The sequence below is a fragment of the Podarcis tiliguerta genome, assembly GCF_965153285.1.
Source record: "Podarcis tiliguerta genome assembly, chromosome: 10".
Classification (NCBI taxonomy): domain Eukaryota; kingdom Metazoa; phylum Chordata; class Lepidosauria; order Squamata; family Lacertidae; genus Podarcis; species Podarcis tiliguerta.
The window spans coordinates 46,300,592-46,313,717 of NC_139543.1; the positions used below are offsets into that span (position 1 = coordinate 46,300,592).

Here is a 13,126-nt window from a genome sequence, read left to right on the forward strand (position 1 = left end):
GCTGTACACTGAGCTGGACCGTTGCTCCATTTGGCCTGGTACACAATTCAAAGTGTTGGTGCTGACCTTTAAAGCCTTAAATGGCCTCGGTCCAGTATAGCTGAAGAAGCGTCTCCACCCCGATTGTTCAGCCTGGACACTGAGGTCCAGCTCCAAGGGCCTTCTGGCCGTTCCCTCCCTGCGAGGTTGCAGGGAACCAGGCAGAGGGCCTTCTCGGTAGTGGCGCCCTCCCATCGGATGTCAAGGAAATAAACAACTATCTGACATTTAGAAGACATCTGAAGGCAGTCCTGTTTAGGGAAGTTTTTAATGTCTAATGTTTTATTGTGCTTTTAACATTCTGTTGGGAGCCGCCCAGAGTGGATGCGGAAACCCAGCCGGATGGGTGGGGTATAAATAATAAATTATTAATTATTATTCCTAAACTTCCCTCCACCCCGTGGTCTGCTTGCAAATTGCTGAGGATGTTGGTGGACCACTTAATGATTTTCCTGCCTGTTGCAGCAGTTGTGATATGCTGTGACAGATGCGGCATGATTTTTAATTGCATTGTTATTGCTGCTTTTATTTCATATGTTGTATTACAGTGTGAATTCCATAAATACAACATAAAATAAAAATCCGTATGAATATTAAATGCACTGTGCCCGCTGTTCACATCTGCTGCTCCCCCTGTTCTTCACAGACACACCATGGGCCACCTGTATGAAGCTTATGGACCACAATTTGAGAACCCCTGGTCTACGTGATTGGTAGCCAACATGACTACCAGTCAGATGTTAACTACAACTCCCAGGTGTTAACTACAACTCCCATAACCTTTGGACGTGCTGGCTGGGGCTGATGGGAGTTGTAGTTCACCATCTCTGGAGATCATCAGGTTGGCCACTCTTGATCTACACCAGTGTTTTCCAACCTTGGGTCGCCAGCTGATTTTGGACTACAAATCCCATCCTCCGTAGCTAGCAAAACCAGGGGTCAGGAATGATGGGAATTGTAGTCCGAAAACATCTGGAGACCCAAGGTTGGGAAACACTGATCTACACGTACTGATTTTTGGGCAGGAGGCTCATCCCAGTGCTACCTGCATATGCTGAACATTGACTCTGGGAATTTTTTTGCAGACAAGACAGGCACCCTGCTATTGAGCTATGGCCCTTGAGAGTCCATGGGTTATCTGCAAAACGAGTCCTAGAGTAGACCCACTAACCAACATAGGCCCATTAATTTCAGTGGGTCTACTGTGAGTGGAAACATGGTTGGCTGTAACCACCATGTGCCCAGTTTGCTGAGCATCCTCTTGCTTTCCAGACGAGGAGGGCCATGAAGGCCTGACTCAGTTCCTGATCATGGAGGTGAAGAAGATGAGGGCTCAACGGAGAGGGCAGTTGGAAAAGGAACAAGGGCTCCAGGCGAAGAACCGGGCCTTGGAGGAGGAGGGCGCCCAGCTGAAGCAGCAGCTCCAGAGGCTGCAGAAGGTGCAGGAACGTTACCAGAGGTTCCAGGAGGAGTGGGACTCCCACAGCATGGAGCTCCTGAAGCTGAAGGATGACAACTACATGCTGGCCATGCGCTACACCCACCTGTGCGAGGAGAAGAATGCTGCTGTTCTCCGAAGCCGGGACCTGCAGCTGGGGGTATGGAGAGCAGGGGGAAAGAGAGAGGTGGGGACTCTTGGTGAATGCATGCAGGTGTTAACAGGGCAATGGAAACAGGTGTACACACCCAAGATAAACCAAGACCGCTTCCGTGTGCCAGGAATCACTGTGTTAACGATGCACTGCCTGCCTGGATGTAGGTGCTTTGGTTTCATTGGCCCCGGCCTGCCAGCCACTCCTTTATAGGGAAATTGGGAGAAGGTGTCTGAAGGCTGGCCAGCGAGTTGCTTGACTGTTGTCTCATATTTGAAGGTTTAAAAAAGTTTCCCCAGAGTAGTGCTCGAGGAAATTAGGCAAAGGAATGCAGTGATTTGGAATGAATGCCACCACCAATGGATTCTAAGAAACACAGGAGTGTATATGCAGTGGTACCTCAGGTTACAGACGCTTCAGGTTACAGAAGCTTCAGGTTACAGCCTCTCCTAACCCAGAAATAGTACCTCAGGTTAAGAACTTTGCTTCAGGCTGAGAACAGAAATGGTGATGCGGTGGCAGTGGGAGGCCCTATTAGCTAAAGTGGTATCTCAGGCTAAGAACAGTTTCAGGTTAAGAACGGACCTCCAGAACGAATTAAGTTCTTAACCCAAGATACCACTGTACCAGGAAAGGGAACGCCTTATATTTTCCAAATGACACTATGTTATGGGTGTGTGAACTTTTGTCGTGCAATCAGTTTTGGAGGACTGGTGTCATAAGAGAATATCCAGGCTGCTGTTTTTGCATGAAGGCCAGAGCGTGCATATACTTTAGGAAAAGCTCCAGGTACAAATAAAAGGTTCTGAATTATAGAGAAGTAGCTGTGTTCTCCAGCAAGTCTCATAACATGATAATTCTTAAGCTGAGGTTTACTGGGGTAGCGAGCCCGTCTTATACCCAGTCAGATTATTTGTCAGTCTTGGACATTTTTGGAATGTAGCCAGTGTTTGCCCTACTCAGAGCAGACCCATTGACATTGCTAAACAGGACTAACTCACTGATTTCTATGGGTTTACCTTGAGTATAACTGAGTTGGAAACAACCCATTGTGTCTGATCTGGCTGGCAGCAGCTCTCCAGGCCAAGGGTCTATCACAGGCATAGGCAAACTCGGCCCTCCAGATGTTTTGGGACTACAGTTCCCATAATCCCTGACCACTGGTCCTGTTAGCTAGGGATCATGGGAGTTGTAGTCTCAAAACATCTGGAGGGCCAAATTTGCCTATGCCTGGTCTATCACCTCACCTGATCCTTTGAACTGGAGACACCTGGGATTGAACCTGCTTCCTTCTGCATGCAAGGCATATGTCTTACCAGGTGTAGCATTTCCTGATGTTCCAAATATTCCCAGCCAGCTTTTTCTCACTTTCCAAGTCCCTCCTTGGGAGTTTTGCATTCTCTTGGGCTCCTCTCAAAGCTCTCTCTCCCCCCACTTCCCCTTCAGTTAATTTAGGCATATGTATACACCCTGTTTGCTTTCTGTCTTGTGGTTTCTCTTGTGTTTGTATCCCTCCCTACTTGTCCTCCCCTTCCTTTTATTATCTCTCCCACTTGTCCCCCTGTACGGCACGGCCACTGTGGAGTAAGCAACTGTCTGCTATTTTGCTCCGTAAAGCCCTATGCATATTGATGACGCCGTAAAAATGATTGATGGCGGCAGTCCTCGCCTTCGTTGGTTAGATCTGAGCCCTGTAGTTACTTTCACATTTGCTCCAGGAAGGCATTAATACGCAGACCATGGCTAAGGCACTTCTTAATCTTCTCTTTAGTGAACTGAAAAGGCGCTTCGTTTGTGTTTATAGCAGAGCATCTTTTCATGTAGGATGCAAGTACCAGAAAGTGAGGGCCTGCTTCTAGGGTACCTTTGTGTATGTCTGCCTGCACTTATTCACAATGGAACATGTATATAACATGTCATTCTTCTTGTAGATTATTTTTATTATTTCCACATTTCCCACTCTGTCCCTAAAGGTTCAGGATAGGATGCCAACAGCAATTAAAATTACGATATTTGACATTTTTTATAGTGGCTCACAGTATTCAAAATGCTTCATGTAAAATAATAAATTATTGTTATTGGGAACCAGGCAGAGGGCCTTCTTGGTAGTGGCGCCTACCCTATGGAATGCCCTCCCATCAGATGTCAAAGAAATAAACAACTATCTCATGTTTAGAAGACATCTGAAGGCAGCCCTGTTTAGGGAAGTTTTTAATGACTGATGTTTTAATGTATTTCAATCTTTTGTTGGAAGCCGTCCAGAGTGGCTGGGGAAACCCAGCCAGATGGGCATAGTATAAATAATAAATTTATTATTAATTAATTATTATTATTATATCAGTAATTCCCTTAAAACTCCCCAGTTGGGTAAGGTTGGTTTTATCAAATATACCATGGGTAGGGAACTGGATCAGATTGGCAGGTTGGACCCAGAATTCCTTCACCTTCCAAGGGCCACTCTGGCAGCTGGGCAGGGCTACTCACCTGTCAATCAGCTGACATGATATGATGTCAGGTGTTCCAACTTTAAACCTGTAGCTTTCAAGAAGATGCTTCCTTTGCAGCCTCTTTAATTCAAGCTGCATCTGAAAAGAGCCATCCTTTGTAGCCGTGTCTTGACTTCTAGCTGCGGCTGCAAAGGAAAACCGCTGTAAGTGCACTCCTGATTCTATGTTTCTAGCTGTAATTCAGTAGCTTTTGAATGGGGTGTGGTGACCAAAAAAGGTGCCAGTATTAAAAAGCTCTGAAATCTACCGGCAGTTGCCTGAGCTGCATCAGTGGTTGTCAAATGCTGGCTGCCTGGTGGGAAATAAAGAAAACCAGGTGGATGGGGGGAACAGAATGAAGTGTTGAACCCTGAAGAAGAAGCATTTTTGCACTGCAACATTTTATTGCAAGTCCCACTAGTCACCCCCATTTTACAGAAGCGGAGGCTGAGGCTGAAGAGAGGAATTTGCCCCAGGCCCTCTGCTCAGCTCATGGCAGAGTCAGGATATGAGCCTAGCAAAACCAACCCAGATCTGCAATATCAGTATGTAGCAGCAATTAAAGAAAGCCTCATGCTTATTTGCTGTTGCTAAAACCTGTGTTCATGTGAAATGGTTTAGTGTGTGTGTGTGCTCACGAGAGAGATGAAAACTTCTTTATTTGCCCTTCTTGTGATTTATGGGACAGAACGTTGATCTTTTCCACATTTGTTTTAATCAGATAAAGAGTTTGGTGTACTGTGGTTTAAGCATAGTAGGTTTCGTGTGTGCTTGTGTGTTGTTATGCATGCAAGGCAAGCTTAGGATTTCCCCCGTTGTTGCTTGGTATGTAGATGTGTCATCTGATTGTTTTTGTGCTCCCAATCACTTCCCAGCTGATGACTCATCAGGAAATTTGTAGGTACTCCAGGTGAGATAAAAACATGAATGGACCTTTAATTGAACTTGTAAGGCCACTAAGGAGATGCTGGTTAGAAAGTGGTTGGAAGCTTAAACGGTTGGGTGATAAACCCACATCCTAAGGAGTCTTATCATTCCAAATACCTGAAGGAGTTTATAGGGCTGCAGCTTGGTCACCTGGCTTTCACCTTGAGCAACTGACATACCCCTTTCCTCTCTCCGAGACAGGAGAGTTTCACTATGAGCTAATCTGTTCTGATCTGATTTTACTTATCTGGAATAACTTCTTATCTGGAATAATAATAGTCTTCTGGTTCCTGGGATTCTTGCCACAGAGCTCTTACTCACTGTTGCCCTGCGGTATCGTCTTCATCTTCATTCCTGGGTTTACCTAAACTGCTCCTCCCTGTTTACCTGTATCCTGTACTCCTTCCTGTTTATCTTGCACCACCTCTGCACTTTCTGTCACAGCACTATGGAAAACAATGTCGAATGTGGGTCTAGTGCAGAGATAGCCAAAGGGGTCGTCCTCCAGTTGTCAAACTACAACTACGGTCAACCCAGCCAACTTGGAACAATGGTCATGGATGGTGGGAGTTGTAGTTCAGCAACAACTGCCACACTGACTGCCCCATGCTGAGAGAGAGAGAGAGAGAGAGAGAGAGAGAGAGAGAGAGAGAATAACTTGATTGATCCTGTCTAAGTTGGAGTATTTCTGTTTTCATATTAATTTAATTCACAAAGGAGCAACCCCCCTCCCGTTTTTGCAAGCCTGTTTTCCAAACAATATGACATATGTCATAAAATTTATGTACCACTTGCTTGTTAAAAAAACCCTAAAAGCAGTTTACAAAAGATAAAATCAAGAAAAAATTGCAAACCTACTTTGTCAGATCAACCCTGGTCTTCTGCTTTGCATCTGAGGCTGTCCAGGCATCTGGCAAGTCTCTACTCCTCCCCCAATTTTGGGAAAAGGGAAAGACAGAGCCATTGAACATGAAAAGAAGGTTGGGGGTTGGGAACGAGGAGAATGCCATCCTTATAGGACCCTGATTTTTACTCCAGTAGAATGGCCCAAGGCTATTAGGAATAGCTGATCAGTCCCAATTTCTATCTAATTCTTGGCATTCTTTCTTCTTAATCAGAGATATTGAGTGCCTGTCCTAAAAAGAGAAGTGGTTGTTTTGGCATCCTTCCCTTTTGATCTGGAAGTTCTGATTCCGATCCCCAGAATCGTAGGATGGGTTATGGGGAGAGAAGCTCACTTTGCTCAGATTCATTCATGCTTAGTTCATCCCCTTGTCTTTATTATCACTTGATAGGTTTGAGCGTTTTAGACTGCGGCTTTATAATTTGTAATTACATCGTTTTATGTTTTCAAAGTGTTGTGAACCACTTTGAAGAAGTTAATCCTTCAAAGGCAGCCTGCCAATCAATCAATCAATCAATCAATTAATCAAATCAATCAAATCAGTAAAGAAAAGGGGATTGAGCGGCTGTGGCCTTTGTTTCCTATATTTCAGGTAGACCAGATGAAATGCAAGGTCAGCAGCCTGGAAGAAGAATGCTCCCTACTTAGGAAGCAGGCATCTGCAGCTCCCCAGAGAGAAGTGGAGGATCGTGGCCTTGCTGACACTATCTGTGAGTTGCGAGCAGAGAACCAGAGACTGATAGCTTCGCTTCAGGAGCTGCAGAGCAGCCTGCAGGTACTTGCTGAAAATGTTTAATGCTAACCCGTGGAGGGGCTGTACTGAATTGCATCTAATGTCTCACCGCTGAAACTTGAGCTTCTCCTGGATGGTAAGAGTCAGCCTCTGTGTGTGGGAAGTTCTTCTCGGTCCAGTAATGTCTTCTCCAGTCTGATGGGGATACCTCAAAGGCAGAGCATATGGTTTGAATGTGGAAGGTCCCAGGAAAATTAAAAAGACATAGCCCTGCTGGATCATTTAGTTCTCACAGTGGCCAACCAGATGCCTGCAAGAAGCCTTTCAGCAGGACCTGAGGGCAACCTGAAGATCAAAAGGGCCTGGGACAGTTGGTATAGTTCAGGATGGGCATAAACAGTTGCTGGACTACAACTCCCATCATCCCTGACCATTGGCCATGTTGGCTGTGGCTGATGGGAGCTGGAGTCTTAACCACACCTGGAGGTGGTGCAGAAGGTATATGTTTGTGGGATGCAGGCTGCTGGAAGGTCTGGTTCAAGACACCTGCCCATCACAGTGCTTCAGCCTCATCTCCGTTGCCTCTACCTGTCTCTGCTATCTAGCTAGATGTTTGATTTTACGTGTGGCCCTCCAACAAGGCTGCCCTATTCTCATTGCTGCTGTGCCTTGCCTTTTTGCGAACCTTTGTTTTCCCCTGACCCAAATAAACCCTTTTCAAAGCTCCTAATTTCACCTTTGTGTTGCTGGAGCTTGCACCACCCACGATTCGTTTCGAAGAGAAAATGTGCTGAACAGGCAAATCTCCTGCAGCAAGGCTGGTCCCTGATGCTGCATCCAAGGCGACCACAATGTTTCTCATGGAGGATGGATCTCAGTGCCCCTGTTGCTAGATCACGGCTCTAGCCCTAGTAAAATGCTAAGAGAAATAAAATCTGTTTAAAAGAAAGGCGTCTAGTGTTGGCTTAGAGATGTAGGTAGAATACCAATGGGTGGTTTCAACAGCTGTGACTGTTTAGGAGATGAAAGCTGCCTGTTGATATCTGGGTTACAAAATCTTAACCCACAGATAGTATGTGAACACATTATTTTACCGTTTCCCCCTGTTTTGTTTAAAAAAAGGTATCCTGCATCACAGACCTCTTGTGGTTTGTGAAATCTCTTATCTCTCCACCCTAAATGCTGTTTGTACGACCTTATATCACGATACACAGCCTATTTGCAAAACCTGGAGAAAAATGTTTAAAACACATTTTCAGTTTGAGATTATTTCCAATCCCCCAGCCCCCCAAAGAAGAAAGGTTTAACCAGGAGAGGACATAATTTAACTTGGGGATGTGAAAATAAATTGATTGGTGAGGAGGCAGCATCTGGATAGAATCAGTTCGTTATATAAATCTATTACATGCTCAGCAAAATGTTGATATTGCCATTTAAAACTGTGTAATTTAAACTTGGAGTGGTTTAAGAGCAGGGCCCATAAAGCATGAAATTATAAGGTTCTTATCGTGGAAGACGTGACCCCATCTTTCCGTGTTCCTAATGAACCATAAAGCATTGCTTAGTTACGACATTTTGACATTACAGCTTCAATCATTCACAGTTTGGTTCTTTAGTTTGAGATGGAGGGTATATTTTCCATTCAGTATCTTGGATATCCCTACCGGCATGTTACGTGCAAACAGAGCTAGCATGTGAACCAGCTGTTAGGGCACATCCACCCTGCAGACCTCCCGTCATTCCTTTCCCCAGGAAACCTTGGGAGTTGTAGTTCTGTGAGGTGGTGGATAGGGAGTCACCAAACTAGAATTCCCAGGACTGAGAACATAAGAGCAGCCTGCCAGATCAGGCCAATGGCCCATCTAGGCCAGCATCCTGGCATAAAAAATGGTGTGGCGCCTGTAGTGTAAGAGGCACCTGCAGTTTGTGGTGGGGGAAATTATAAAACAAAACAAAAAAAGTATATATAGATGACGTTTTCTACTCTGAAGCCCCCAGTGGGAGATACTGTAAACAGCCATCCTGCAAGTGCTGACTGCTGTTTCTCTCTCTGTCCATCATGCTATCCCTAACTCGGCTCATCCCACTAGGCAGGTGATTCTGCGTTTCTGTCGCTTAGGTAGCAGGTGAAGGTCCAGTCCCAGGCTCTGAGAGGATCCTTCTAGACATTCTGGAGCACGACTGGAAGGAAGCGCAAGCAGACAGGCAGGAACTGTGCCAGAAACTGGACTCTGTGCAAAATGAGCTGCAGTGGGCTGAGGAGCTGAGAGATAAGGTCAGTTGCCCCTTCCCCGGGCATCTGTTTTGGGGGAAGCTTTGATGCAGTTGTGGTCTGAATGCATTCAGTTGTCTCAGCCAGGTTTTGCAGGGCCCTTCACCAAGTTGCTTTCAAAAGTCACCGTTCTCTAAGTGGGTCCTCTCCTCGCTATGGCTCTTTTGCTTCCCCTTCACTCCGGCCCCAGCCCAATCTGCTTCACAGAAACATTAGGAGCTGCCTGATACCAAGGCAGCCCATAGCATCATCTAGCTCAGTGTTGTCCATAGTGGCAGCAGCTTTGCAGGGTTTCAGACAGAAGTCTCTTTGTCAGCTGGACCAGAGATGCTTGAGATTGACCCTGGGACCATCTGCGTGCAAAGCGGATCCTCTGCCGCTGTGCCATGACCCTTCTTGGGCTTCACTGCCCAGAAGGAGAGGGCAAGATGAGTGGATGCTGCCGCCTGCCCCTGCCTTTGCTCTTTCCACTGCTCACTTGCTTGGAGAGGGGAAGGTGAACAAGCAGAGGTAGCCAGGAAGAAGAGGAGCAGGACCAAAGTGCTGGCACCGGGTGTGGCTCTTGGCAGCTGCCCATCAAGGCTGACTGCTGACACTAGCCCTGTTCAAAGCTACTACCATGAAGCCAGGCTCTCAACCCCATTAGCTGGTGTATGCTGAGCCGTGTGTGCTTGCAAAGAGGTGACAATAAATATTTGCACATGCATCCTTCTTTTTTTCCACTTAATGTGTTACAGATCTGGTTGCACAGGTTGCAGGTCTAAACCTGCAGCAGTTTTAAGCCCTAAATATATTCCTTGAAAATGTAACCCTCTGGATTCTCTCCCCGCCCCCCATCCCACCTCTCCAGTATCTGCAAGATAAGGAAGACCTCCAGCTGAAGCACCAAACTCTGCAGAAGAACTGTGACCTGTACAAACACAGAATGAATACCATGCTGGCTCAGTTAGAGGAGATTGAGAAGGAAAGAGATCAGGTGAGCGGCTTCTTTAAGGCAGTCTCCCCTTATGCTAGAAGCAAGGGTCTCTGATAAGAGATAGAATCCCTCTACTATCATTCTGGGTTGCTAGGTGAGGACGAGTGGTACTGATGTAGTTAGTCATGAGAATCAAGAAGCCAAAATGGAAGGAATGCTAAGAAAAGTATTTGGAAGCAGAGGAGATCAACTGGAATGGAGACCTTTTTGGTGGCTTCCTCCTCTCCTTAGTTCTATGTCACCATATAAGGCAGTGGCTGAAAAGCTCATCACTACATTGGGCCACAGTGGAGAGAACCTGTGTCCCACCTGTTGTTGAACTCCAGCTCCTATCATTCTTGACTATTGGCCATGCTGGTTTGTGGCTGATGGGAATTGGGAGTCCACCGGTATCTGGAGGGCAGCAGTGTCCAGTGAGAAGGTGCTCCCATTAGAAGCTGTCATGCGGAGGACCCCCCCCCCCACTCTATTCCTGAAGCTGCAGGGAGTTGAGGATTAGTATCCTACCAGCCAAGTATGAGCCTTGCTGTACCTGTCTGCGATTTGTAGTCCGTAAGTGTGGGATATGATACTGAGCTCCAGAGCTCAGCATCTGGGGAAACCCAAAATTTCTCCAGAAAGCAGGCTCTCTAGTCCTTAAGACACCAATGCATACAGATGGCACCTGGTTGGCAGAAGAGGACCTTGCAGTAGCCAAGGGTGGGGCATTATTGTTCTTGGTAACTCCTTGTCCCTGTCCCCTGGCTATGGAAAGCAGAATCGATAAGCTGTGCAAGATAAGCAGAGGCATGCAAAGTTGCTTAATTTGTATACTCCATTACAGTATACAAAAAACAAAATCAGAAGAAAGTGTCTGTCTGCGTGTAATTCCACCTTCCCAAGGTATGTCAACCACCCCCCACCAGGAATGTGTTTCGTTTCAGGCAATCCAGAGCCGAGATGGCGTTCAGCTGCAGTACTCCCAAATCCTCATTGAGAAGGACCAGTACCGCAAGCGTGTCCGGGCCTTGGAGGAAGAGAGGGATGAGCTGCTGGGCAGACTCACAGAGGCCGAGGGGAAGATTGGCACCCTTGAAGCCCAGGTCCAGCGATGCCATTGCACCAGGGGCCTAGGCAAGAAGGTGCGTTTTGAAAAGAGGAGAAAGCTTTTGGGCAGAAAGGAAGGGGAGAAGGTGGATATTTTGGAAGGTGGGAAGGTGCGGCAGCTTAGACTTGAGTGGAATAATGTTAGGAGGGAAGGACAGAATTCCTTGCACGTTAAGGGGATGGGCTGAAGGTAAACTAGCAGCCGATAATTTATCAAGCTCTTGGTTTGTTACTTAAGCCCTCAACTGCAAACTTGCAGTTTTACCAGCTGTCCATCTTCAAATTCAGGTGGGTCTTTCCTGCTTTTCTTCTTATGGAGCTTGAGCTGGCAGGCCTGGGTTTCCAAGGTGGTCTCTCATCCAGGCCCTCACTCGAGCCACACCTGCTTTGCTTCAGCAAGGTAGTGTCAGTGTTTGTAAAAAGCAAAAAAAAGGAGGAAAGGGTTCTGACCTCCCTTTGTCTCCTCGTCGGCACAAAAAGAGTCCACGAGAATATCCTTGCAGAGTTTTATTCTTGAAAGTCCTTGTGCAAAACACAACTGAACAACTATACACACCAGCACCAATCAACCAACCCAAACACCAGCCTCAGCACAAACCAACATTTCCCACTTATATATACAACTTGCTGCAGGCTGCTGAGTCATGCTGACCCAGCTTTATTCGCATTAAAGAAACAGCGGCCATTTTAGCCGTGACACCCCTTCTGTTTCTTAAATGCGAAAAACCCCAACAGAAACAATACATACATACATTATATGCATAAACCCAGTTTTGTCATCAATTCATTATGGCATGTTGCTGGCAAAGGCTTGGTAAACAAATCAGCAATATTATCTTGTGATTGACAATACTCCAGTTTGATTACCCCATTCTGTACACAATCTCTCACATTCGCATGACGGATAGCAATATGTTTTGATGCGGATTTCATTATTTCCGAGCCCGCTAATGCAATGCACGATTGGCTATCTTCATACACTTGGATAGGCAAATCTACTTTACAGTCTAGATCTTTTAGTATCTGTATAAACCACAAGATTTCATTGCATGCTAGCGATAGGCTCCCATATTCTGCCTCACAGGATGAGGTCGCAACAAATCCTTGTTTCTTTGACCTCCATCCAATTATGGAATTGGCAAACATCATAACCATTCCACTTGTAGATTTTCTGGTAGCTACACAGCTTCCCCAGTCCGCATCAACAAATACTTCTAGTTTTTCGTCTTGTGTACTAGATATCTTCAAACAGACATTTAATGTCCCTTTTAGATATCTGATAAGCCTTTTCAAAGCACACCAATCGGCAGTACTGGGTTTAGATACACGTTGGCTCAGAACATTTGTAGCACATGCAATGTCTGGCCTTGACCACTGGCTTAAATACAACAGTGATCCTATTTTTGAGTGATACAACTCAGGCTGATCAAATTCATCATCACACACTGTCTTTGGGAAATCTGGTGTCATGGGAGTCTGAACTGGCTTGCAGTTTTCCATGCCAAACTGCTCTATCAAACGAAGAATTTTCTCTTTCTGACTCAATAGGAAGCTTCCATCTGCCTCCTGCCTTACTTCTACTCCCAAGTAATTGCTTACAGGCCCTAAGGCTTTAAGCTTAAACCTCTTTTCCAGTTGACTTGTGAGCTTCTGGATCTCATCTGTGGAACTCCCTGCCACAAGCAAATCATCAACAAAGACCAAGAGCATTAGATATTTGTTGCCTGTCCCCTTGGTGTACAGGCATGGATCAGCCACACTCCTTTTAAAACCAAGTTTTACAAGAGCTTCATTTAAACACTGGTTCCAACACCTTCCACTTTGTTTGAGACCGTAAACAGCCTTTTTCAAACGCCAGACTGCACCATTCCCCTCTTCAAACCCAGGGGGTTGTCTCATTAACACTTCATGGTCTAAATTTGCATGCAGATATGCAGCATCAACATCAAAATGGTGCACTACTAGTTGTCTTACAGCAGCAATGGAAAGCATTAAACGAAAAGTTTCACTCTTTACAGTGGGAGAAAACACTTCATCATAACTCTCCCCTTTAATCTGAGTGAACCCTCTGGCTACTAATCTGGCTCGAAAACGTGGTTCCCCAGATGCAA

At 45.9% G+C, this 13,126-nt stretch overlaps 1 protein-coding gene across 4 annotated transcripts in view; it reads left to right on the forward strand.

Annotated features, from left to right (window-relative positions):
• The window catches only part of CARD10 (caspase recruitment domain family member 10), a 47,832-nt gene that overhangs the window by 9,497 nt on the left and 25,209 nt on the right, over positions 1–13,126 (forward strand). For 3 of the 4 annotated variants that reach the window (XM_083400724.1, XM_083400726.1, XM_083400725.1), the window contains exons 5-9: positions 1,312–1,637; positions 6,541–6,723; positions 8,801–8,956; positions 9,804–9,929; positions 10,853–11,050. In XM_083400724.1, coding sequence (XP_083256850.1) covers positions 1,312–1,637; positions 6,541–6,723; positions 8,801–8,956; positions 9,804–9,929; positions 10,853–11,050 — 989 coding nt within the window. The remainder of the gene's footprint in view (positions 1–1,311; positions 1,638–6,540; positions 6,724–8,800; positions 8,957–9,803; positions 9,930–10,852; positions 11,051–13,126) is intronic. The other variant, XM_083400727.1, reaches the window with a different exon arrangement.